Raw genomic sequence first — 26,716 nt, forward strand, 5'->3', positions numbered from 1 at the left:
ATTTTTTTTTTTTTTTTATATTTTTTTTTTAAAGGACACCCTGAGTATTAAAACTTGTATGGCTTGTATTATCTCTTACTGAAATATGTAGTAGAAAACCCATAAAAGATTGACATTATTTAAAAAATCTACATTTCCCTTCCGGGAACTCGAACTGCGTCATCAACGCTTTGGGGAACGCCATTGGCGGGCCGCACTCTGAACATGTCTACAACCAATGAAACGACGGGAGTGACGTCACAGGCGTGGTGACGTAAGCGACCAGGAAGTATAAAGCACGTGCGTTTGATGCCGGCGTCAGCTTTTGTCATTCAGCGAGAGCGCTCTGTGTATGTGTCTGTCTTTGCATATTGCTGTTTTTCTGTGCCAGTTTGCACAAATTTCTTTTGAGCAATATGTCAACCAGGAAAGGGGGAAAGAAAAGAGAGAGTTTTAGAGCGGTTGAGCAGCCACATAGGCGGTGTGCTCCCCCATGTCGGCGATTCATCGCTGGTGGGGATACACACAACCTATGCGTGGTCTGCTTGGGAGCGGAGCATGCACAGTCAGCCCTTGAGGGGGCTGGCTGCCGGCAGTGTGAACGCCTTCCACTGCGGGTGCTTCGTTCCCGGAGAGCCCTCTTCGAGGAGGGGGCTTTCACCAGCGTTCCCCGCGGGTCTGGCCCCGCTTCCGCCGAGGCGGAGCGGCAGCTGCACTCGTGGGGTTCGCAATTAGATCTGCTAGAGGGAATGGAGACGGGCGCTGCCCTATCTCCCTCCTCACCTGGTGGATCTAGCGACCTCCTTCTGGATGTGGAAGCCCGCACTGCGGTTCCTTCCCTCCAGGAGGAGGATGAATCAAGGCTTCTCCTATCTTCCTCCGAGGAGGTTGATGTGGAAAGTCTTGATGCAGTTCAACCGCCCCCCCGATCGCCTCACTATGAGGAGCTAGTGGAGGTGTTGACTAATGCGGTAGCCAAATTAAAGACTGATTGGCCCGCTGAACAAAGCCTGAGCCGCAGAGAAGCCGTTTAGATGAACGCTTCCTGCGGACTAAGTCAACACCTCCTAGACGGAGCCTTCCGTTTTTCCCGGATCTGCATAATGAGATCGTCAGATCCTGGGGAAAACCATATTCAGCCCGCTTATTCTCCTCGGCCACTGATCACTACGGTAATGTGGCGGGGATGAATGAGCACGGCTATAAGATGATGCCGCAGGTTGAACAGACGCTCGCGGGCTATCTGTCACCTGGGCAGGCATCACCTTTGAAGGCTCCGTCCTTGCCCACCAAGCCATTAAGAGTTACATCAAGCTTGATGGGCAAGGCATACACGGCAGCAGGTCAGGCTGGGGCTTGCCTTCACACTATGGCAGTCCTTCAAGCCTACCAAGCAGACCTGCTGAAGGAGTTTAACAATGGCGAGGAAGTGAGCGTCACAGAGATGCGACACACTGCAGATCTCGCTCTCTGGCCGCGGAGAGGCATCTGTGGCTGACCCTGTCTGAAATGAGGGAGAAGGACAGGGTCACGCTTCTGGACGCCCCCCTGCATCCAACCGGCCTCTTTGGTGACTCTGTTGACACAGTTGTCAGCAGACACCAGGAGGCCCGCAAGCAGGCGGCGGCGTTCCAGAAGTTCCTTCCTCGCCGCGTTTACTCCTCTGGGGCTGAACGGGAGCAGCCCCAGCCGTGTGCTAGCTCCTCACATTGAGAGGCTCAAAAAGGAGTGTTGCAACCCGCACCCCTCCGGCAAAGCCTAGAGGACGGGGTAAGCAACACTCCAAGTCGGGGGCCTCTGGGAAGAGGACTGACCTGAGGGTCATCCTCCAGTCCAAGAGGTCCTCGGCTAAGCGGCCCTGACTGCTGCGGCACAGGGCCAGTGAGGGCAGCCCCTCTCGGGGAGGCTGGTGGTTCACCACAGTACATGGTGGCCGCCCTTCCTCGGGGCCCTCAGGAGATTCGTCAGCTAACCCTGCCAATGTTACAGGGCGCGGCAGTCTCCCGCGAACATCATTCTCTGGTCTCTCCGCCCGGAAACGTAGCGGAGCTAGAGAGTTCGCCGCCCCCACGGGGGCTTTCAGAACAGCCGATTCAGGTGTTTCCTGCCAGTTCACTGTTACAGGCCACCGAATCAAATAAATTCAGAAACCAGTCTTGAGAGGCTGGTTCCCTTAGTAGATTATCTGGCAGCGTGGAAACTACTGCCAAATGTATCTGCATGGGTCCTGCGTACTCTGCTAATGGAACAGGAAGTAAACTCCCTTCTGAGGAAGGAGGCCATCGAGGTGGTCCCTCTTCAGCACAGAGAGTTCAGGTTCTACAGCCGGTACTTCATCGTTCCGAAGAAGGATGGTGGGCTGCGGCCCATTTTAGATCTCAGACACTTGAACCGCTCAGTCAAGAAACTGAAGTTCAAGATGTTAACTGTCAAACAGGTCGTGTCTCAAATCAGGTCCGAGGACTGGTTTGTCACGATAGATCTAAAAGACGCGTACTTTCACGTCTCCATCCTTCCTCAGCACAGGAAGTTCCTGAGGTTTGCTTTCAGGGGCGAAGCTTACCAATACAGAGTTCTTCCTTTCGGCCTAGCACTCTCACCCCGCACTTTCACGAAGTGTGTGGATGCTGCGCTGGCTCCCTTGCGACTCCAGGGCATCCGCATACTCAACTACATAGACCACTGGCTGATTTTAGCCAGCTCAGAGCAGTTAGCGGTTCAGCATCGAGGTGCTGTTCTCGCTCACATGAAAGAGCTGGGGTTGAGACTCAATGCCAAGAAAAGTGTGCTATCTTCATTACAGAGAACCACTTATCTAGGTGTCGTATGGGATTCGACCACGATGCAGGCACGAATGTCACCTGCTCGGATCGAGTCGATCCTTACTGCAGTAAATGCAGTCAAGCTAGGCCTGTCACTCACTGTCAAACAGTTCCAAGTACTGTTAGGTCTTATGGCAGCTGCATCCAACGTGATACCTCTTGGGCTGCTGTACATGAGACCACTGCAGTGGTGGCTCAAAACCAGAGGGTTTTCCCAGAGGGGCAACCCGTTCCACAAGATCAAGGTCACGCGGCGATGCCTACATGCCTTGGACTTGTGGAAGAAACCCTGGTTTCTCTCTCAGGGCCCGGTGCTGGGAGCTCCTTGTCACCACATCATGCTAGCAACAGATGCGTCCCTTACCGGGTGGGGAGCGGTCATGAGTGGCCGCTCAGCCCAAGGCCTGTGGAACGACCACCATCTCTCCTGGCACATAAATTGCCTAGAGATGCTGGCCGTGTTTCGGGCCCTGAAGCATTTCCTTCCAGACCTAAGAAACCGTCATGTGTTGGTCCAGACAGACAACATCGCGGTGGTCTATTATATCAACTACCAGGGTGGTCTGCGATCACGCCCCTTGTACAAGTTGGGGTACCAGATCTTCCTGTGGTCACAAGGAAAGCTTCTATCTCTGAGAGCAGTCCATATACCCGGACGTCTCAATGTGGGAGCAGACGTCCTGTCGAGGCAGGGGCTGAGGCCCGGGGAATGGATGCTTCACACTCAAGTAGTGAAGCAGATTTGGAGAGTGTTTGGCCAGGCTCAAGTGGACCTCTTTGCGACTCGAGAGACATCGCAATGTCCTCTCTGGTACTCTCTAGTGCCTCCAGCTCCGCTGGGACTGGACGCCATGGTACAGACATGGCCGAGGCTTCGTCTGTACGCATTTCCCCCGATTGCTCTGCTCCCGGGAGTTCTGGAAAGAGTGCGCCGGTTTGGAGTACGGCTACTGCTAGTAGCCCCATACTGGCCGGCCCGAGTATGGTTCTCGGACATAATCGCCCTCCTAGACGGCTCTCCGTGGGAGATTCCCGTCAGGAGGGACCTCCTATCCCAGGCCGGGGGCGCAATATGCCACCCCCACCCGGAGATGTGGAAATTATGGGTGTGGCCCCTGAGGGGGCACATCTCATAGAGGCTGGTCTCTCAACTGAGGTTGTTGAGACCATCCTCCAATCCAGAGCTCCCTCTACGAGGAAACTATATAGCCTTAAGTGGAACCTGTTTGTGTCATGGTGTCATGAACGCTGTTTAGACCCAGTTAACTGCCCAGTTGGTACAGTGCTGGAGTTCTTGCAGACTCGTCTTTCCTCAGGGCTAACCCACTCCACCTTGAAGGTATACGTGGCGGCGATATCGGCCTACCACGCCCCTCTTGGTGGCCTCTCAGTGGGGAGAGACCCACTGGTCTCACATTTCCTCTGCGGTGTACTCAGGTTGAGGCCTCGAGTCAGACCGCAAGTCCCCACGTGGGACTTGGCTGTGGTGTTAGAAGCTCTATGTAAGCCTCCTTTTGAACCCATAGAGGAGATCTCAGATCACATGCTTACTATCAAGACAGCGCTGCTTCTTGCTTTAACTTCTCTCAAGAGAGTCGGGACCTTCAGGCCCTTTCAGTGGCCCCCTCATATATCGACTTTGCGCTGGGTCTGGCCAAATCGTTTCTTTACCCAAGAGCTGGGTATGTTCCGAAGGTCCCAACTTCAACACCACAGCCTATAACGCTACAGGCGTTTTACCTTCCTCCATTCGTGGAGCACGACCATCGGAAGTATAACTACATGTGTCCTGTAAGAGCACTCGACACGTACGTCCACAGAGCTGCCCTGTGGCGTAAATCAGAGCAATTGTTTGTTTGCTACGGCCCTCCAAAAAGGGGTTGCCCAGCTTCAAAACCGACTATTAGTAGATGGATCGTAGATGCTATCTCTACTGCATACGAGTCCTCTGGTCTCCCATCTCCAATGGCAGTCAAGGCTCATTCTATTCGAGGTCTGTCGGCCTCTAAAGCTCTGAAGGCAGGTGTCCCGATCCAGGACATCTGCAGTGCGGCGGGTTGGTCCTCACCTCTCACGTTCGTTAGGTTCTACGAACTTGATCTCAGAGCCACTCCTGGCTCCGTTGTCCTCATGTCCTAGCAACAAGGCTAGGCCCAGAGTCTCATCCCTCCTGGTCTGGCAGCTCTCAAGACAGGAGATGTACCTCGTGTGCCTGAGGGCCGAGGTTTACTTTTCCCTCTGGTTCTAGTAGATACTAGACCAAGGATTATTTTTCCCTCTGGTTCTGGCACGACCAGACCAAGGAATACTTTGCTCTACTCGTGTGCCTGAGGGCCGAGGAATATCCTCCCCACTGGTTCTAGTAAGACTAGACCAAGGTTATTCTCCCTCTGGTTCTGGTATGACCAGACCAAGGAATACTCTCCCTCTTGTTCTGGCACGTATGGTTCCCAGACAGAGGTGTAATACCACTTGCGTCCTGGCAAAATTCCCAGGCGGAGACATTCCAGTGTTCTGGCAGGTACACCAGACACTACTTGGGTCCCTCTTGTTCTGGCAGAGAACCAGACAAAGGACTTTCTTTTCCTCGTGCGCCTGAGGGCCGAGGATCATATTGCCCTCTTGTCCGTGGAATACTAGACAATGGCTTATTCGGTCCCTCTTGTTCTGGTTTTTCCCAGACAAAGGACTAAGACTCTTCGTGCGCCTGAGGGCCGAGGAGTACCTCTTGTTCTGGCTGACGAACAAGAAGAGGTCTATCGCTCTCCTCGTGGGCTTGAGGGCCGAGGAGGGTTTCTCCCTCTCGCTCCGGTTGAGGATCCGGACTAAGAATGACTAGAGGACCAATGTTTTCCTCGTGGGCCTGAGGGCCGAGGATTACTATCAATGCTCTCCTCGTGTGCCTGAGGGCCGAGGATTACCTCCCTCTGGTTCTAGTAGCTTACTAGACCAAGGATCTTTCTCCCTCTTGTTCTGGCACGTATGTTCCCAGACAGAGGTGTAATACCACTCGCGTCCTGGCAAGATTTCCCAGGCGGAGTCATCACAGTGTCTTGGCAGGTAAATATTCCAGACACTGTTTCCTTCTTGTTCTGGCACCCTAGTGTCACCAGACAGAGGGAACTTCTTCTCTGGAGTGATGCACCAGAGACGCAACACATTCCTTTCCCTTGGCCTAGCAGCAAAACAGACACTGCGCAGGGATTTGGAATCATGGGGGCGTGGGTATCTCGTTCCCCAAAGCGTTGATGACGCAGTTCGTGTTCCCGGAAGGGAACGTCTCAGGTTACGAATGTAACCCTGGTTCCCTGAGGGAACGAGACACTGCGTCATGGACCATAATTCCCACATCCCTACGGCGCTCGCTTCATTCCCTAAGAGCTGACGCCGGCATCAAACGCATGTGCTTTATACTTCCTGGTCGCTTACGTCACCACGCCTGTGACGTCACTCCCGTCGTTTCATTGGTTGTAGACATGTTCAGAGTGCGGCCCGCCAATGGCGTTCCCCAAAGCGTTGATGACGCAGTGTCTCGTTCCCTCAGGGAACCAGGGTTACATTCGTAACCTGAGACGTTTTTTATACATATTTTGGACTATGAGGGGCGCCATTATTTAGATGATGTCAAATGGTTGCATTTGCTGAGCTACTGGCGCTAATTGGAAAATACACAACTCGGAAAACAAAATACTTATGTGATGCCACATTGTGCTGCTTTTAGTTGTAATTTTCAGTCAAAGGGTAACGAGAGGTGATATAAGTCTTCACTGCTTTTCCTAGCAATAAGAAGAGGAGAAAAGAATGAGAAGATGCCTGTGGATGAATAAAACTTTCTAAAGACCTGCGTCTTTGTTCTCTCCACTTTAGCCCTGATGCCTTTAAGGCTATTAGTAGAGCACATCTACTAAAAGAGCTTACAAACACCAGAGACAAGAAACGCTAGATGCCATCCTGGCAGGAAGTAAACATGCCGACACTTGTCATGACGCCGCTGCCACTCAAGGAGTTTCTCTGCACTGATTTCACTCGATATCTGGGTGCGTTTAGACTCTTTGTGGGGTCTAAAAATTGATGGTACGGCATTTGGTTTAAGCCTACACTTACATCCATAACCACCTGTAAGCTCTTACTGTAGCTGTGATCATCATTTTATTTTTGAGTTGTGTTGTGATAAAAATAGCAAAAGGTAGCACCAGTAGCAAACCGAAGGTGACCATTTCACGTCATCGAAATAATGGTGCCTTCATAGTCCAAAATATGTATAAAACAATGTGGATTTTTTAAAATAATGTAAATCTTTCATGGGTTTTCTACTACATATTTCAGTAAGAGACATCATTTATGTAATATTAAGCCAGACAAATCCCCAGGGTTCCTTTCAAAGCGTTATCCAATAATCTTTATTTACAACTTAATAAAAGCATTTTTACAGTGTCAAAGTATAACGAATTCTATTTTTTTTATTAAGCAAGGTGCAGATTTGGCCTTTTACTCAACGTAAACAAACCCCCAAAGGTAATAAGGATCTGTAAGCAACTGCAGCTATTACTCATAACAGTGCATTGTGTTGTCTGTACATCTCTCTTCTGTTTGTACAGGCGTTGTTTCTCTAATCTCCCTGGCGGTGCTCTCTTACGAGCGCTACTGCACCATGATGGGGGCCACGCAGGCCGACTCTACCAATTACAGAAAGGTGGCCATGGGTATTGCCTTCTCCTGGATATATTCCATGATTTGGACTCTTCCGCCACTGTTTGGATGGAGCTGCTACGGTCCGGAGGGTCCCGGCACTACCTGCAGCGTCAATTGGGCCGCCAGGACGGCCAACAACGTGTCTTACATCGTCTGTCTGTTTATCTTCTGCCTTATTCTCCCTTTTATGGTGATTGTCTACAGCTATGGCAGACTCCTACAGGCTATCACACAGGTAGGTGTCTCAACCATTACTGTCTACTATAGCTGATGAGTTATTGATTTCAAAAAAGCTTTATGCCTCATATTACAGACCATTATGTTTGATTTGTAGAGACTTGGCTTGGATGCCTTTCTTGAGTTGCACGATAACTTTGGCCAGGCACAGTAAAGTTAAATGATTAAATAAATTATGAATTAAGTGCTTTTCTCTTAAAGGGATAGTTCCTAAAGAGCATACCCAAAAATCATTAATTATTCACGCTCATGTTGTTCCAAGCCCGTAAGACCTTCTTTCATCTTCAGAACACAAATTAAGATATTTTGATGAAATCTGAGAGCTTTCTGAGCCTGCATAGACGGCAGTGCAACTACTACGTTCAAGGCCCGAAAATGTAGTAAGGACATTGTTAAAATAGTCCATTCGACATCAGTGGTTTTAACGTAATGTTATGAAGCTATGAGAATACTTTTTATGTGCAAAGAAAGCAAAAATAACAACTCTTTTTAACAATTTCTTCTCTTCCTTGTGTCAGTCTTGTCACCTTCAGTGTTCTTGGATTTCATCAAAAATATCTTAATTTGTGTTCTGAAGATGAACAAAGGTCTTACAGGTTTGGAACGACATGAGGTTGAGAAATAAATGACAGAATTTTCAGAACATCCCGTTAAGATGCATACAATACAAAAAACACGTTATCCATGCTCTCGAGTGAAAAACTGTCCTTGACTCCTTCACGTTACATTGCAGCTCATTATTGTGACAGAAAATGCAGCAAATGATTTATGCAACCTTCCACAAGAGAAACAAGTACCTGGACTTTACCTTCAGCTTTAATTAGCGTAATATTCACAAATTATTATGAGTTTTTCATGACCTTTTTGCACCATTAATTAACAAAACCACTCGGCAGTCCTCTCAACGTGTGGTTTAAATTAAAAACAGTTTGAGTATTTCAACTTGCTGTGTTCCTCTATCATTTCTACTTTGCAAAATTAATTATTTTTTTGACCGCTCACCCCAGAAATGTCCTGTACTGCCCTGTGATCAACAATTGAAAATTATTCTCAGTGTTTTGCATGAAACATCTTGAATGCAAATTAAGCACCGTATTACATCAGAAATGGAGAAAATCGTGTCAGAATTTGCATTGAGATGGGAAGAAAACAGCATTTCAATTGAGAAGTAGTTTTTATTTGATGTCCCCAGAGTGGCCCAATTTTCTGGAGTAAACAAAACAAATACTCTCAAAGCTCCCACAATTCCTTTCCTTCCTCCCATCTCTCGCAGAGTGGGTGAGCTAACAGCTGCTTACATTAAATGCACTGACACAACAAAGCATTTTGATTTGCAACCGAATTACTTTCAATAGCAACAATGAATGAGAAATCTCCTTGCAAGCTCCATCTTCTCTGCGCCTTAATAGGCCACAATGTATGAAAACAGATGTTTCAGCACTTTTGATAGACAGTGATGTTCGGAGAGAGTTCGGAAATTAAAACATTCATGTTTATGTAAATTAACCTTGTCTAAAATGGGCCATTGATGCTTTCAGAACTGGGAGATTCACCTTTTCGTTTCACTTCATTCAGCAGCAACTCATCGCCCAGGCTATGTCATTGCATTAACATAAGCACTTTCTTCATAAAGGTTCTTTTGCTGCGCAAAAGCTTTGCTGAATCTCATTTTGGTCTGAAGGTCGTCTGTAGATTGACACACAATGTAATCTGCAATGAACTCTATGTGAAGCTGAAGTTATACAGTATCACAGTAGTGTATATAGGTCAAGATTTAGCGCTAGACATCAGTGGTGTGATCTAACCTCAGTGCTTCTCTGACAGAAACATGCTTGTGCAAGCAGATAACTTTAAGCCTGGCTTGTGTTGATAGAAGCAGAAACAAAGGGAGGTCTTCTTAAGCCTGAGCAAAAATCATTTCCAATTAATGAGTTACTATCTCGCTAGGGCCGAGAAAGAAAAACAAACCTTTAGAATAGACACCTCACAGGGTTTATGACCTTGCAGTCGCCTTTTATTTAGAATTTCTCAGAAATCTTGAACACTTAAACACACACATATAAACTTTAATGGAAGTTCAGAATTTAAGTGAAAGAAGAAATGAAAGAAAATGAATACTTTTATTTAGCAAGGACACATTTAATTGATTAAAATTTACAATAAAATCATTTATAATGTTACAAAAGATTTCTATTTCAAATATTGTAAATGCTGTTAATTAGATCTTTATTCATCAGGAAATCCTTAAAAAGAAAATCAACTTTGCCATCATGAGAATAAATTACATTTGTGACCCTAGACCACAAAACCATTTATAAGGTTATTTTTTTAATAGTAAAATAATATTAAATAAATATATAAATAGGTAAGCTTGAATAAATTCGCTTTCCGTTGATGTATGGTTTGTTAGGATAGGACAAGAATATTTGAAAATTTGGAATCTGAGTTAATAAATCAAATTACTGAAAAAATCGCCTTTAAAGTTGTCCAAATGAAATTCTTAGCAATGCATATTACTAATCAAAAATTAGGTTTTGATATATTTACGGTATGAAATTTACTAAATATCTTCATGGAACAAGCTTTTTACTTAATATCCCAATGATTTCTAAAAGAAAAAGAAAATCGATAATTTTGACCCATACAGAGTATTTCTTTGCTATACTTAAGACTGGTTAGGAAACAATCATTTTGAAATAATGTTTCACAATATTACCGTTATGTTAATGTTTGGATCCAATAAATGCAGGCTTGAACATAAGAGAAACATTTAAAAAACATCTTACCCACTCCAGACGTTTGAATGGTAGTGTGGTTTTGACACATGCCCATGGCCATCTTTGGTTACGTCCTAATACCGATCATTTTGTCATTGCAGGACAGGTACAGATATAAATACTGTATATATAATGTCTTAGGGGTTAAAGATTAAAGAAAAAGCAGTATATGATACTTGTGGCACACTTTCTGACCAACTAGGGTTCCCAAAGCACCGTCAGTCCCTTTTGCAGCAACCCAGGGTTAAAAAGGATAGCTCACCCAAAAATGAAAAGTCAGTCATCATGGACTCACTCTCAAGTTGTTGTAAACCTGTATGAGTTTCTTTTTTCTGTTAAGCACAAAAGAAGATATTTTGAAGAATGTTGGTACCCAAACAGAAGACTGTAGCCATTGACTTTCATTGAATATAAAAAATACTTAAACATACAACAACATTTTTTCAAAATATCTTTGTGTTCAGCAGAAGAAAAAAGAAAGTTCACTCCAGAATTGAAATTTCCTGATAATTTACTTACTTCTATGTTACCCAAAATGTTCATGTCTTTCTTTCTTCTTCAGTCTTCTTCAGCTTCAAAGGGCTTTATATGATCACAGCCTAGGAATTTATGGTCTTATCTAGCGAAACAATTGGACATTTTCTAAAAAAAGTAAAAGTTTATATACTTTTTAACCAGAAATGCTCATCTTGCACTAGCTCTGCGTTCACAACTTCAGACATTACGTAATCATGTGAGAAAGGTCACGCATTATGAAGGCAGAAGTACCAACCCATGTGTTTACAAAGCAACTTTGCAAAGAATAATAATAATAATAATAATAATAATAATAATAATACGTTTATTTTATATAGCGCCTTTCTAGAAACTCAAGGACACTGTACAATATCAGAAACATATACATATTACAGCGAGGGAGGGAAACAAAAGGGAGAAAGCAGAAAACAAGACATAAAAGTATTCATACAGGTACAATTACATGAAACGTTGAACCAGGCATGAACAGAAAATGCAGTCAGTCATCAGAGAAATAAGAGAGGAAAAGATATGTTTTAAGGTGGGTTTTGAAATCCTGCACTGAGGACAAATCACGAATGTGTTTGGGAATGGAATTCCAAAGTGTGGGGGCTGAGATATAAAACGCTCGCTTACCAAACGATGATAACCTATAGCGTGGAACAGACAACAAACCAGTTTCTGAAGAGCGTAGTGTGTGAGGTGGGGAGTAGGTATGAATGAGATCTGAAATATATAGGGGAGCAAGACCATGAAGTGCTTTAAAGGTGATGAGGAGAATCTTGTATTGGATACGGAAACGAACGGGAAGCCAGTGAAGTCCATGTAGGATGGGAGTAATATGACAGGATTTCTTTGAAGAGGTGAGGACCCTGGTTGCCGAGTTCTGAATGTATTGAAGCTTATTTAAAGTTGTGTTTGGTAGACCATGGAAAAGAGAATTACAGTAGTCAAGAAGAGAAGTGATGAAGGCATGAACCAGTGTCTCAGCATCATTGATATTTAAGAAGGGACGTAAACGTGCGATATTGCGAAGGTGGAAGAAAGCAGTTTTAGTGATTGAAGAGATGTGAGGTAGGAAGGAGAGAGTGGAGTCAAAGATTACGCCCAGGTTTTTAACGTTGGCAGAGGGTCGGGTAATGGTCCCAGCAATGTTAACATTCTCAGTACAGAAAGAAGCAATATTTTTAGGTGAACCAACAAGTAGTAGATCTGTTTTATCAGTGTTGATTTTGAGAAAATTACTGGCCACCCAAGCACATATCATCATTAATACAAGCTGAGATGGAGTTGGTGGGGAGAGGAGAGTTGTGCTGGAAACTGATGTAAAGCTGAGTGTCGTCAGCATAGCAGTGAAAGTTGAAGCCATGATGATGGATTATGTTACCTAATGGGAGCATATAGATGATGAAGAGTAAAGGGCCAAGAACAGAACCCTGAGGAACACCGTGGGAGACAGGAGAAGTAGAGGACTTAGCCTGGCGAATAACAATGTAATGCCGACGGTTAGATAGGTAAGAGATAAACCAGGATAGGGCAGTACCAGAGATACCAAGAGCAGAGATTCGTGAAATGAGAATATGTTGAGAGATGGTGTCAAAAGCAGAGGAAAGGTCCAACAGAATGAGAATGGTCAAGAAGCCATGAGGCCATGAGGAGGTCATTGGTAACCTTAAGAAGTGCTGTCTCAGTGCTGTGAGAAGTTCGAAAACCAGACTGGAAACGTTCAAAGAAATTGTGAGAAGACAAGTAAGACTGTAGTTGAGCATAAACAACTTTTTCAAGTAGCTTAGAGAGAAGTGGAACATTCAAAATAGGTCTATAGTTTGCCATATCAGAGGGGTCAAGACCGGGTTTCTTTAAAACAGGTGTGACAACTGTAGTTTTTAATTCAAGAGGGACAACACCAGTACTGAGAATTTTGGAAATGAGAAGTGAGATTGGCCATGAAATAGCAGATGCAGAGTTTTTGAGTAGAGCAGTAGGAGCAGGGTCAAGATGGCAGAAGGATGGATTAGATTGTTTGAGCAGCTCAGAGATATAGGCAGGGGAAGGAGTGTCAAAGTTAGTAAAAGTGCCAGGAGCAGAATCAGAGTGGAAATTCAAATAAGTGGGTAGGGGGGCGGGCTGTCAGAAAGGAATTATAAATGTGGTCAATTTTATTTTGAAAGAAGTGCAAAAATGATTCACAATGGTCTACAGAGGTACTCATAATAGGCGCAGGGGGGTTGGTGAGTTTATTGACTAAAGAAAACAGTGTTTTAGGGCGGGATGAAGCATTGGTAATGAGGGCAGAATAGTATCTGGAGCGCTCTGTATTCAGTGCGGATTTGTAATGGTTGTAATGGTTTGTAATGTAAATGGTTATTGTAAGCAATGAGGTGTACGTTCAAGCCAGATTTCCTGTAAAGGCTTCAAAGGGCAAAGAGCCCTTTGAAGCTGCATTTAAACTGCATTTTGAAAGTTCAAACTCACAGGTACTATAGAGGTCCACTATATGGAGAAAATTCCTGAAATGTTTTCCTCCAAAAAATAAAATTTCTTTACGAAATAAAGACATGAACATGACAAGAGGGTTGAGTAAATAATCTGCAGATGTTTGTTCTGGAAGTGAACTAATCCTTTAATTTATTTTTGAGCTTTTTACCACCATTCAAGTTAGATCTATAAATAGATCATTAGAAACGTTATTGCCGCTGTTACTTAACTCTTCATTCGATTCATATAGTTGCTTAGAGAGTGGCATTACAACACCTCACACAAAATCATTTGCATAATGGTGTCTTGAAGATGATAAAATCATTACATTTGATCAAAGGCATTTTTCCTAATCCGCTGCCTTCAATTTATTTGGATGTCGTTTAATGCAGACCAATTATAGGCCAATCGTAGCGTGAGATCAGATAACTAGAGCAGCATCTCCACTGTATAAGAGTGATTGTAGCTCCTCTCCGCTGGTATTGAACCACGGGCGCAGAGACGGAATGCTGATAAGCTCTGAGTCTTTTAGACAATTAGTACCCTGTGTGTTTATATGAGATGCGACTCCAACCGTTCGATGCGGTGGAGTCCTGGGGGGACAGGTGCCAGATAAATTCACCATCCACTCTGCTAAATCTCAAAGGGGGTGATAAAAATTCCACATGATGTTATATTACATAGTAACCAGCTCTTCGATTAAGCTAAAGGCTATTTTTAATTGCATGCGTCACAAGCAATCAATTAGATAATGATTCACGCACGTTTGTAATCAATAAGACCATAAACAGCCTCTTGGGCTCTTATTCGGTACACACTACCTTACTGTGACAGTCTGAATGTCACCTATAGTAAGTAGACCTACAGGCTTTGTCCCTTCATCCCGCAGAAAGTGTCAGTGTTATATAAGTTTGAATGAAGATTTGACAGTTGCATATCCACAGTGCACAGAGGACATACAGTTACCCTCCCAGTTCTTGTCACTCCACTCAGCCGTTGACTAACCCATCCAAAATGTCACCCGGCAGGGGGTCGACCGCCTTCCCAAAGAACTGCCTCATTTGCTCGGACACGGCCTGTCTCTTTCTGTAAACTCACACTGCGGGTGGAACAGAGTGCACTGGGAAAACGTAGGGAGAAAAACCCAGTGGATTTGCCACGCTAGTTTTTGCCCTCCTTCGAGACAGAACTGTCTGCTTTGCACAGAGACCGGCTGGTTAGGCAGAACGAGAGAAAGACAAAAGTTTACATCTGCTGCACATCATGTTGCCAGCTCTGAAAAGTGTTGAGCTTTCAGTGTTTCAAGGAAAAAACTTTGAGGATAAATCTTTTGATTTAATTTGATAGGTTTGGATTGGGCAAATCCAGTACCGTTTTGGCTTGGATGGTTTTCGTCAAGGTTTACTGTTGCTGTCAGTTCCTTCTAAAGGCTGGAATACACTACACAACTTAAAATCGGAATAGACTTTAAAACATTGTAAATCATACACTTGACACCTTTAAATGGTTACAGAGAAAACTGGCCATCGTACACTAAGTGACTGAGGATCACAGACCAACAGCCTATTCAAGTTGTTCCAAGCACAAGAAATGTACACAAAAAAACATGCATCATTGCAAGGAGATGCATGAAACATGAAAATGCCATGTGTTCTAAAATCCCCTTTAAATATCGAACATATTTGATATCCTCCTGGATGGAATCAAAAATAGATTTCAATTGTATGGACAAAAAAGACATTTTTCAAAATATCATGGGTGTTCAAATAAAGGGTTAGTACACCCAAAAATGAAAATTCTGTCATTCAGTGCTCATCCTCATATCGTTCCAAATCTAAGACCTCCGTTCATCTTCAGAACACAAACTAAAATATTTCTGATGAAATCCAAAAGTTTTCTGACCTCGCATAGACAGCAACGCAGCTTCACGATGCCATAGAAGAACCTAAATTTGTCTAAATGGTTCCATAAAGAACCTTTAACATCTGAAGAACCTTTCTTATTCACAAAAGGTTCTTTGTGGCGAAAGAAGGTTCTTCAGATTCTAAAATGTTAAGAAAGAGATGGTTCTTTAAAGAACCTTTGACTAAATGGTTCTTTGTGGAACCAAAAATGGTTCTTCTCGCTTGAAGAACCCTTTAAAACATCTTTATTTTTAAGAGTGTAAAACGTTCAAGGCCAGAAAGGTAGTAAGGACATTGTTAAAATAGTCCATGTTACATATGTGGTTTAACCATAATTTTATGAAGCTATGAGAATACTTTTTGAGCGCAAAGAAAACAAAAATAATGCATTTATTCAACAATTTCTTCTCTTCCGTGTCAATCTTCGACGCATGCTTGTATAAGTTGAAAATCAAGGTTGAACAGCTGATGTCACATGGACTATTTTAACTATAGGTGCATTCGACTTCATGCGGCGCTGCGCAGACCGATCGGCGGCTGACTTGAAGTAGTGCATGCCGGTTAGAAATTTTGTCCGACTTGAACCGGCGCCGACGCCACGTGACGTTCACGTGTGGCATCAAAGTAATGCGAGAGCGTTTCGAGAACAGCCGGCTTGCTCAGCCAGCGCAGCATTTCAGGAGTGGCTGCACTAGGCTGTGATGACGTCACAGCTTCTCATGATTGGCCACATTCACCACATGACGATGATCACGCGTGTTTCGTGCTTCAATCCATATAATTGCATAACAAATCAATTTGCATGCCATTTCGTAAATAGTTTACGATCTTTTGACTGATCATTTTTTCCCTTAAATTCTTTATATTGGATTTGTGCATAAGTTTATCATTGTATTTTTTTCATACAGACCACTTATAGTATTCAGCTGCATTAAAGTCCCCCTGAAATCAAAATTAAAGTTTTTTGGCTTTTAGTATGAATATATTAGCATTAAGATTATCTATAATCTAGTGTGCTTCAAAGCAATGACAAAATTCGCTTTTACAAGTAATGGGCATTCAAAACTTACAGTCACGTCACTTCCGCCAATATGAATCAAGGATTTTGATGATATCACCGCGCACTTCAGTTTCTGATCAAACGTTCTGTCCAATCAAATGCGCTCTAGAGTCCGTAGTGTCCCGTCCCCTACACAGAGACACGGAGGAGATCATATGCGCTCATATGCGCGGTCGGACTCGGCATGTATTAAACTACACAGCCTCAGCATGATTATTATCACTATTTCGTTTTAGCAAGAGATTCATATTGAATCTGTGGGGTAATTTATCTGTGGCTGTCATAAGCTTACAAATGCGGCTTTACCGAGCTCAACGGCTCTGGCCCGAGCAGATATTAATGGAACGCTATTGGCTGTTCAAAATAAGTGGGCGGGGCTTAGCGATATGTTTTTGTTTCAGTTAAAAGAACGTCACCACATAGAAGAACTCTGCGTGTTTCAAGGCACTTCAGTGGACCTTTAAAGTAGGCAAACGCCACGTGATCTGCCATGTTTGAGGAAGCAACGAGATCCCCAACATGTCCGACTTGACGGCTCCGTTTTCAGCTCCTCCCCGACTGCTTTTGGCTAATCTCGCCGATCGGTCTGCGCAGCGCAGCATGAGCTCAGAGACACCTTATGTCTTTACAACCTTTCTGGGCATTGAATGTGTCAGTTGCATCGCTGTCTATGCAGGGTCAAAAAGCTCTCGGATTGCATCAAAAATATCTTAACTTGTGTTTCAAAGATAAACAAAGAACTTATAGATTTGGGAACGACATGAGGGTGAGTAATTAATGACTTGAATTTTCATTTTTGGTACAACTATTCCAGGGATCATCAAATCTGGACCTCGAGATCCATTTTCCTGCAGAGTTTAGCTCTTACCCTAATCAAACACACCTGAGCATGCTAATCAAGGTCTTCAGGATCATTAGAGAATAACAGGTAGGTGAGTGTGATCAGGGTTGGAGCTAAACTCTGCAGCACATTGGACCTCCAGGGTAAGATTTGGGGAACCCTGAACTATTTCATTAACTTTAATTTGATGAAGTATTTTTATGGGTATCATGCTAGCTGCTGTCTCTGTTCTCTTTGTTTTGAAGTTGAGCCTGCTGACTTACAACCTAATTAGTCTGCAATTAACAGTGGGATCCCTCATAATTAGGAGCTTTCAAATGACATTGTCAATGATGTTCAAGTCTTTTTGGAGAATTGGTATTCCAGACTAAGTGGCCAGATGCTTTGAAAGCTACTTTGATACTCTGAATTTTGAAGACATGAACTTTAAGACAAACGATAGCATATTGTTGGTAGCTCTTAACCAGGGATGTCCAGTTCTGCTCCTCTTACAGAGTTTAGCTCCATTCCTAATTAATCACTTCTCAACCAGGTTTTCAGGATTACTGGAAACTTCCAGGCGAGTGTGTTGGTGCAGACTGAAGCTAAACTCTGCAGGAAATTGATTCTTCAGATCAGGATTGGGCAGCAATCCCTCTTCCAGTCTTTCCCCATCTCCTGTTTGGTTTTAGACAGAACAGACAGCCCTCAAGATTTCAGAAAATTTGACAAAACTCTGTTGTGACATCTTCTTATTACAGCCACTGCTGAAATGCTACTCTGCACTCCTGAAAGAGAAAGTTACGAGGCAATTCTGAAAATGTGCTGCGTTGTCATATTCTGTCTTCTGCTATTTAGAGCCGTTTTTGTCATTGTTGTTGGAGAATGTTGCAGGAGTTCTTAAGGTGGACAGGTGGAATGAATCCTTAGTCCTTTAAAAATACGTCTGTTAGAGTCCTGATTCCTTATGGAGTGGACCAAAGTGTTCTAGCAAATGACATAATTTATTTGTACAATCACAACAGTATTTCTATCGCATAAAACAATCCGACTTTTCTGGGGTTCTTAGAAGTTGTGATAGTTGTGCAAACTTTCAGTAACTCAGCTGTTGTATACGAAACACTTGTGCAGCAGCGTTAACTATTTTTGCAAAATTTAATGTCACAGTTGAAGTCAAAAGTTTACACACACCTTGCAGAATCTGCAAAATGTTAATTATTTTACCAAAATAAGAGGGATCATACAAAATGCATGTTATTTTTTATTTAGTACTGACCCGCATGAGATATTTCACATAAAAGACGTTTACAAATAGTCCATAAGAGAAAATAATAGTTGAATTGATAAAAATGACCCTGTTCAAAAGTTTACATACACTTGATTCTTAATACTGTGTTGTTGTTTTTTGTAGTGATAGTTGTTAATGAGTTCCTTGTTTGTCCTAAACAGTTAAACAGCTTGCTGTTCTTCAGAAAAATCCTTCAGGTCCCACAAATTTGGTTTTTCAGCATTTTTGTCTATTTGAAACCTTTTCCAACAATGACTGTATGATTTTGAGATCCATCTTTTCACACTAAGGACAATTGAGGGACTCATATGCAACTATTGCAAAAGGTTCAAATGCGCACTGATGTTGTTTCAGAAAGAAAACATGATGCATCAAGAGCATCAGTGAGCGTTTGAACATTCTGTAATAGTTGCATATGAGTCCCTCAGTTGTCCTCAGTGTAAAAAGGTGAATCAGAAAATCATACAGTCATTGTTGGAGAGTGTTCAAGTACATAATAATGCTGAAAAACCAAAAAATCTGTGGGACCTGAAGGACTTTTCTGAAGAACAGCAGGCAGTTAAACTGTTAAAGGACAAACAAGGGACTCATGAACAACTATCACTAAAAAAGCACAGCTGTGGTCATTCAGGTAACAACACAGTGTATGTAAACTTTTGAACAGGGTCATTTTTATAAAAACTATTATTTTCTCTTGTGGACTATATGTAAGCATCTATTATGTAAAAATATATTATTCAGGTCAGTATTAAATTAAAATAACATGCATTTTGTATGATCCTTCTTACTTTGGTAAAATAATTAACATTTGCAGACTCTGCAAAGTGTATGTATTTGACCTCGACTGTAAATGACTCATCTGAATGACTAAAATGTCTAAATGATTTGACTTTCTATTACTACATATAAAGATTGATATGAGTTGACATGTGCTGTTCTTTCTGCTCAAACATGCACATAAAATATAAAATTTGCAGGTGGTCCTATATTCAGCACTCGATGATTAAAAATGCTTCCTCTGAATAATTGAATCATTTCTAATTTAATTTCTCAAGACTGATTGCACACAAGTTGCTGTCTAATTTAAACCGCCTGCACAGTTCAAATAAAAAAGGATAAAATGGGACTCATTTATTTAAAACGCTGTTATAAAACTCCAGCGCATGCTGTTTCCTTGTGTAATTTATATCATTGCCATTTTATTGGGTTTGTTTACAGTCTATAATCAGTGGACACTAAAATTCATTAGAATGTTATGACAAATAGAAGGATATAATTACACACAAAAAATGAGATTAGCAGTGGAAGGTGGAAAGTATGTTTGTATTACTGAACACACCCTTGTCGCCAGTTTACATGAGGGCAGAGAATAGAGTGCAGACATGAATGTGATGAACTCATTTTGCCGGACTGTTTACTTAAAGGCATTGATTTATGCATGCTGTACAAGCAACTGTAGCTGCTTAAAGAATAGAGGGAGCAATAAAGAAAGAGAGGCATAGCGCAACACTCTCTCCTGGGAGCTTTTTAAGCAGCTGTACTCACAACTGTTCTGCCCACCTGTCAGACAGGAGATATAATGATCTAGTCCACTGTATTTGTTTAGTGCGGGCGACGACGGACCAGGTTATGCCCCAAATCAATCAGAAGACGATCGTCAGGGCCTATTTTACTGAAATGGGTCGGTCTAGGATGAAGTTTTATCTCTTCTTCTCTTTTCTGTCACTCTACTCCTACTCCTCATCCATATACTGTACTATCTCCTTTCTTCACTCTCTCCGGCTGATTTTCTTTAAGTCTGTTTTTGACTCTGCTCTATGCTTCTCACTCGCTGTTCCATCTATCACTCCAGGGGCCTCATTTATAAAGACTTGCGTAAAAACCATCCTTGATTTAATCTAAGAACTTTTCTGATTTGATCGTAAGAGCGATTCAGAGAAAACGAACGTACCACGAAATCCATGCGTACGCCAGTCATTCAGTTATAAATCACAAATGATCGTGGAATTGTGTGCAGCTGAATGTTCCGCCGTCGAAACGCCCCTGCTTAATTAATTAACATATAAAATGAGCTCATTCCTAAAGCAAAAACTCTGTGACAATCGCAAGTAAAAAGGAGCGCAAGAAATCAAATTATAGTGAGGCTGAACTATCTGCAATACCAGGCATTACCACAAGGAAACGGTCGTACGCCAAGCTGGAATCTGACGTGGAGATAAGTACTTTTCCAGGTCAAAGACGGTTTTTATAAATCTGTACTTTGACGTGGATTTGATCGTACGAACACTCTAAGATCAAATCAGTGCGTAAGAAAGTTTTATAAATGAGGCCCCAGCCGTCCGTCTTTCAACTTACAACTCACTTTCGCTACTTACTTTTGGTGTCTCACTTATGTGCGTGTGAGAGAGAGAAAGAGAGAATTTTTACTGGTAGCTTCTTTAAATTCCTTATATGTGACCCTGGACCACAAAACCAGTCATAAGGTAAAATTTTACAAAACTGAGAGGTATACATCATACGAAAGCCCAACAAATAAGCTTTCTATTGATGTATGGTTTGTTAGGATAGGACAATATTTGGCTGAAATACGACTATTTGAAAATCTGGAATCTGAGGGTGCAAAAGAATCAAAATGCTGAGAAAATCACCTTTAAAGTTGTCCAAATGAAGTTCTTAACAATGCATATTACTAATCAAAAATTACATTTTGATATATTTATAGTAGGAATTTTACAGAAAATCTTCATGGAACATGATCTTTACTTAATTTCCTAATGATTTTTGGCATAAAAGAAAAATCAATAATTTTGACCCGTACAATGTATTTTGGCTATTGCTACAAATATACCCCAGCGACTTAAGACTGGTTTTGTGGTCCAGGGTCACATATTACTTAGTTTTATCTAAAGTCTGAGACCACGTTGCAAATCCTGGGATTGATTTGATTTTTCTTTCTTTATTTAGTTTTATTTATTTCTTCCTTTTTTCAAATGTATTTTTTAATTTTACATTTATTTGATTTATTCATGACTTTTCCTATTTATTTACTGTTATACTGACAAGTTGTTAAGTTCTGAAAGAAAACTCACGAGAAAACGTCAAAATATAGCACTTTCACAGGTAGTTTTGTACAAAGCACTGTACAGATGTTTCCAAAATTAACAGTGTTTTAAGTTTGTTTTTGGCATTTCTCTTCTTTAAACAAAACTTTAGTTCCTGCACTTCTCTGTTTTTTTTTTTTAATTATGTAAATTGAAGACCAGAGGTTCTTAAAGAGAGTCCTATGGGTATGTACAGGAAAATATTTGTAATGGCGTAAGGCCGATGTCATAAATGTCAGGGTTTTTTTGACAAATAAAATTTCCCATTATAGCTTTAGAGATTAACAGGCCCAGAGGGGATCTGGGGATTATTTTCTGTGTTGACTTATGCGGAAATCTGTAGAATGGATTTAAGCATGGTAAAATGAGTTAATTGGAGCTGAGAGTACTACTCTATAATTGGTAGCTGAAAACATAATCAAATTAGCCTGAATATTTAATAATCGAGCATGAAAGTGTTGGTGGATGTGTAAAACTTTGTGAATGAAGGGTGTTCCAGTTCTGTGAATCTTCTGTGGGTGCATATTGTGTGTGGGCTTACTGTACAATTGCCAAATATTGCTTTTAATTGCCAAATATTGCTGTACAATTGCCAAATATTGTTTTTATTTAATTGCTACATTTCTGTCATTAAACAGATGCATCTGTTTGCATAATTGGTGTGAGGTGACAGTTACTGTAATTTGCCAATAATAGCATGTTCAGAGAATAATAACAAAGTGATAACAAACTGTTCATGAACTTAATGCAAACATTTAGACTTATCTTTCTTTCTTAACTTTTCAAGTGTTGTTTCTTCAGACTGGTAGCAAGTAATAGCTTCTTTTATGAAATGAATACACTACCAGTCAAATTAATGTTTTTAATGTTTGTCACTTTTGTTACTTCTTAATGTTTTAAAAAACCCACAGGCCAGGACTCAAACTTGGGACGGCCAAAGCGGCCTAATAAATATCGAGCCTTATAAATGGTCATGAATATACTATATACACTACTAGTCAAAATTTTCTAAACAGTAAGATTTTAAATGTTTTTAAAGAAGTCTCTTCTGCTCACCAAGCTTGCAATTATTTGATCTTAAGTGCTGCAAAAACAGTACAATTTTGAATATATTTTAAACTGGAGTTTTTATTTCTGTGATCAAAGCTAAATAAAAGCTATTAAGTTTTTTGAGCAGCAAACCAGAATATTAGAATGATTTCTGAAGGAGTAATGATGTTAAAAAATTCAGCTTTGAAATCACATAAATTTAATACATTTATATTTATATTCAAATAGAAAACAGTTATTTGAAATAGTAAAAATACTGTACTTTGGATCAAATAAATGCAGGCTTGGTAAGCAGAAGAGGCTTTTTTTTTTAAATATTAAAATTATTTTGACTGGTAGTGTATATTGTATATTCATAACAATTTATAAGGTTTTGCTATTGATTAGGAAGTGCACCAACATATAGCACCGTTGCAGACCTTTCTTGATCTCATCCCCCTCTCTCCAACTTCGCTTTCTGTCTGAATACTGTCCTTTCATAATAATAAAAGCTAAAATGTCAAAAAGAAATCATAAAGATTATATCGGATGCACCATTTTCCACAAGTTGTCATGATTCTTTAGAGTCTTAATGAAATGTCTGCAACATACTTTGGTTAAAATGCCAAAATGGTAGTGTAAAACAACACCCTTATATTTACCTTGTCAAAAATAGATCTGTTCACAGCTGGTAGTGGTTCACAGCAACCACATCTTTAAATGATAATGAGCTACTGTTCACTCCACCCCCTTGTCGGATTTTTTTTGTGAGACACAAAATATGTACCACTAAGCGAGCACTTGTAGTCATTTTCGTACACAGTTATGATTACAGCTCCATATGTTTCGCTATCCAGACGTAACAAGCTTCCTTGGTGGCTCAGCCGACACGGAATTAGATTTAGAATGCAGAATCCTTGGGTACGAATCAAATCAAAAACAAGACTCATGATAAAAGAGCTGAAATATAAGAAATCGAAATACAAGACAAAACGGAATGCTTGCGATTGTGTGTTTATGTCATATTCATATCTGTTTAAAGTATGGAGTAGGTTTAGGTGTAGTGCAGATGGTACGTTATTTTAAAACGTCACGGAGCATTAAAGTTATAGTGCCACTCAATGGACATTTCAAGTCAGAACTGTGGTGACACGTACAAAACCAACGTCACATAAAACATACCATATGTGCATTCATCAATTCCGAGGGAAAAAACTGAACACTCTTTTAGTGTCACTCAGTGGAGATTTCACATCAAATATGTCATGAAATGTACATGGCGGTACACATTTCACATCTTGCGAAAACATTTCCTACAGTTACGTTTTCGTCCTTAGATCAGGCTCTGAAAAAACAGGGCATTTCAGAGGCTTTTTAAACTATTTATCAAAAAAATCAAAAATTTGTTTCAGGAATCAGGCTTCACTGTTCTCCGTGTATGTTGTTGATTTACTAAAAAGAACCTGCTCATTTGTTTGTGAATCATACTACACTGCTTGTGTTTGAATGAATTTGCATGCAGCTCAAAACTTAATAGAAAGACATTTCCTACCATTTTCCTGAACTATTTCATCCACATTTCATCACATTCAACACTGACCACAAATTCCCGAACTTTCACGGTGATGCTCAAGATTCAGCAGTGTAGAAAAACTTTTAAGGACTGTCATCTTGCTTAAGTCTTTAGAATTGAACCCTCCACCAGATCAGCAGAATATCAGGTTCTGAAAGATTTACCCACAATCCCCAGACTGCTGACAAACGTTCCTTTTTCAAAGCCAGACTGTTGTTTTACCAGGATCAGAGAAGACAAAGTTCATTTTAAAGGTCTTAGCTGTGATTGCAGACACACAGCGTTTAGGAATGTTTCACGTCCACCTACTCGCAAACCCAAGGGATCCTTCCTGACCAAACATTCCCTGACAGCCACGGGAGCTGCCAGGCGCATTAGCATCCCCTTCACAGCACTCCATCCTGCTGGGTTTGCCACCTTCTGACTGCAGGGCTCTCATGCACCCAGAGGGGAGAGTCTCATTACCACAACAGCAACCACAACATCGGGGTTAGATGTGTAACGCATGCCTGGATTTACATGCACTTGCCTGCTCTAATGATGCAACCGATGCAGACTCTTGCAGTTTGTGACTCTCCAGGTGCATTGAAGAAGTTTGACAGCTCTGGATGTCATCAGATTTGGGTGTTTTTTAGATTTTAATCTATTCAATCTTGTCTTTGAGAGAAAAAAATGTTTATTTATGGAAATAAGCTTTTGAATGCTATGCTTTCACACCCTGTGTGATTATTCTAATGTTCCCAAAGCTTATTTTCTGTCCTAATTTCACAGTTTATTTGTTTTAATCCATTTAGCATCTCGGCACTTTTAAATAACTGCTCATAATTGCCATTCCCCAGCAATAATGTTTCATTACAAGTTGTGCTGTAATTACTGGAATTCATTTGAGGATTACGGAAAGCGGACACACACCTACACAGGCTGTCTCTTATTGTGATTCACATCTGAGGTTGTCCGTTTTCAGTCGTCTCTGCATGGCATCCTGTGTTTAATGTGACCATGAAGTTTCCACATGTCAGTCAAACTTCAATTGGGTGGAAGTTGTGGACGTCTTGCGAGGTACAAACTGCCCTTTTTTCTAGTCCACCCACCTTAGCGTTGCATCTCAAACAGCCGTCACATCCTCTCCTCACTCTTAATTGGTAGTGCTTCCGCAGATGTGCCACGGGCTGTGGCTTCTAGTGATGTCTGCCGCCATGACTTTACACCCCCGCAGGCCTTCACACCTTGCAGGCCATGTTATTCGCAGCCTGCACCCCTGAGTGTTGCCCTTCTCTGCATATAGGGCTAATTTTGAATGTGACCACTAAAAAAAACCCAGAAAACTGTGGTGCAACTCAGTGGGGAGCCTATTAGCAACTTGACATTGATCTGACATTCTGCTAAGTAATAATTTGTCAAGTTGCGGCTTCTGCTCAAGGTGGACGGTGGAGACGAGGGTGTCTTGCGAGGACCGCCTGCGAAGAAAGGGCTGCACATGTTCCACTCCATTGCTCTTAATTAGCTCTTAGTCAAAGTACAATTATGTTCCCCTGGGTGCTGGGTTTCAGCCATTACTTTTCAGAAGTACAGGCCCATAAGGAAGACTCACGTTGTGATTTAAAGGGTTAATTCCCTCAAGTATGAAAACTCTCAGTTGAGTTGCTGTCTATGCAGAATCAGAATGCTTTTATCAAAAATATCTTGATTTGTGTTCCAAAGATGAACAAAGGTCTTACAGGTTTGGAACGATATGAGGGTGAGTAAATAATGACAGAATTTGCATTTTTGGGTGAACTATCCCTTTAAAGTATAGGATATAATTCAAAGTACTGTATGACTCTAATCATTATGTGTGATGAAATGTGGCTTAAAGGTGAATTCTTAACGTTTTAATAGGGCTAATTCCCAGTGCATACTGTCTCTTTTTCCATCTGTCTTCATTCATTTCAGTTGTATAGTCACTTATTTAGGTGTGACAACACAGAACTGTCACTGACTCTGGCTGTTAATGTCTTTAAAATGGCAGTCACATGTGAGAACCAGTGCTGTTTTGACATCAGTGATGTTGACAAGCTATTTTTTAATCTAAAAATGAATGCAGGAAGAATGTGATTTGAATATTTTTGCCTTCTTTTACAGTAAAGAAAAACAACTTTTAGAATGTCTTTTAAAAAAAGATAATTGTACTTGTTTAAAGCACAAGTGTGACCCTGAATTACAAAACCATAATGGTACTTTTTGAAATTGTGATTTATACATAATCCAAAAGCTGAATAAATATGCTTTCAATTAATGTATAGTTAGGATAGGAGTGTTAGGATAGGATTAGGACAATATTTCGCTAAGTTGCAACTAAATATATTGAGAAAATTGCATTTAAAGTTGTCCAAATGAAGTTCTTAGCAATGCATGCTAATCGAAAATTAAGTTTTGATATACAAAATATCCTCAATAAAAA

General features: G+C 41.5%; 1 protein-coding gene across 1 annotated transcript in view; it reads left to right on the plus strand.

Annotated features, from left to right (window-relative positions):
- Window positions 1-26,716, plus strand: part of tmtopsb (teleost multiple tissue opsin b) — a 54,957-nt gene that overhangs the window by 6,283 nt on the left and 21,958 nt on the right. Inside the window, exon 2 of the mRNA XM_073831040.1 lies at window positions 7,400-7,728. Coding sequence (XP_073687141.1) covers window positions 7,400-7,728 — 329 coding nt within the window. The remainder of the gene's footprint in view (window positions 1-7,399; window positions 7,729-26,716) is intronic.

This window comes from Garra rufa, chromosome 24 (genome assembly GCF_049309525.1).
Source record: "Garra rufa chromosome 24, GarRuf1.0, whole genome shotgun sequence".
In the NCBI taxonomy this organism is placed as follows: Eukaryota; Metazoa; Chordata; class Actinopteri; order Cypriniformes; family Cyprinidae; genus Garra; species Garra rufa.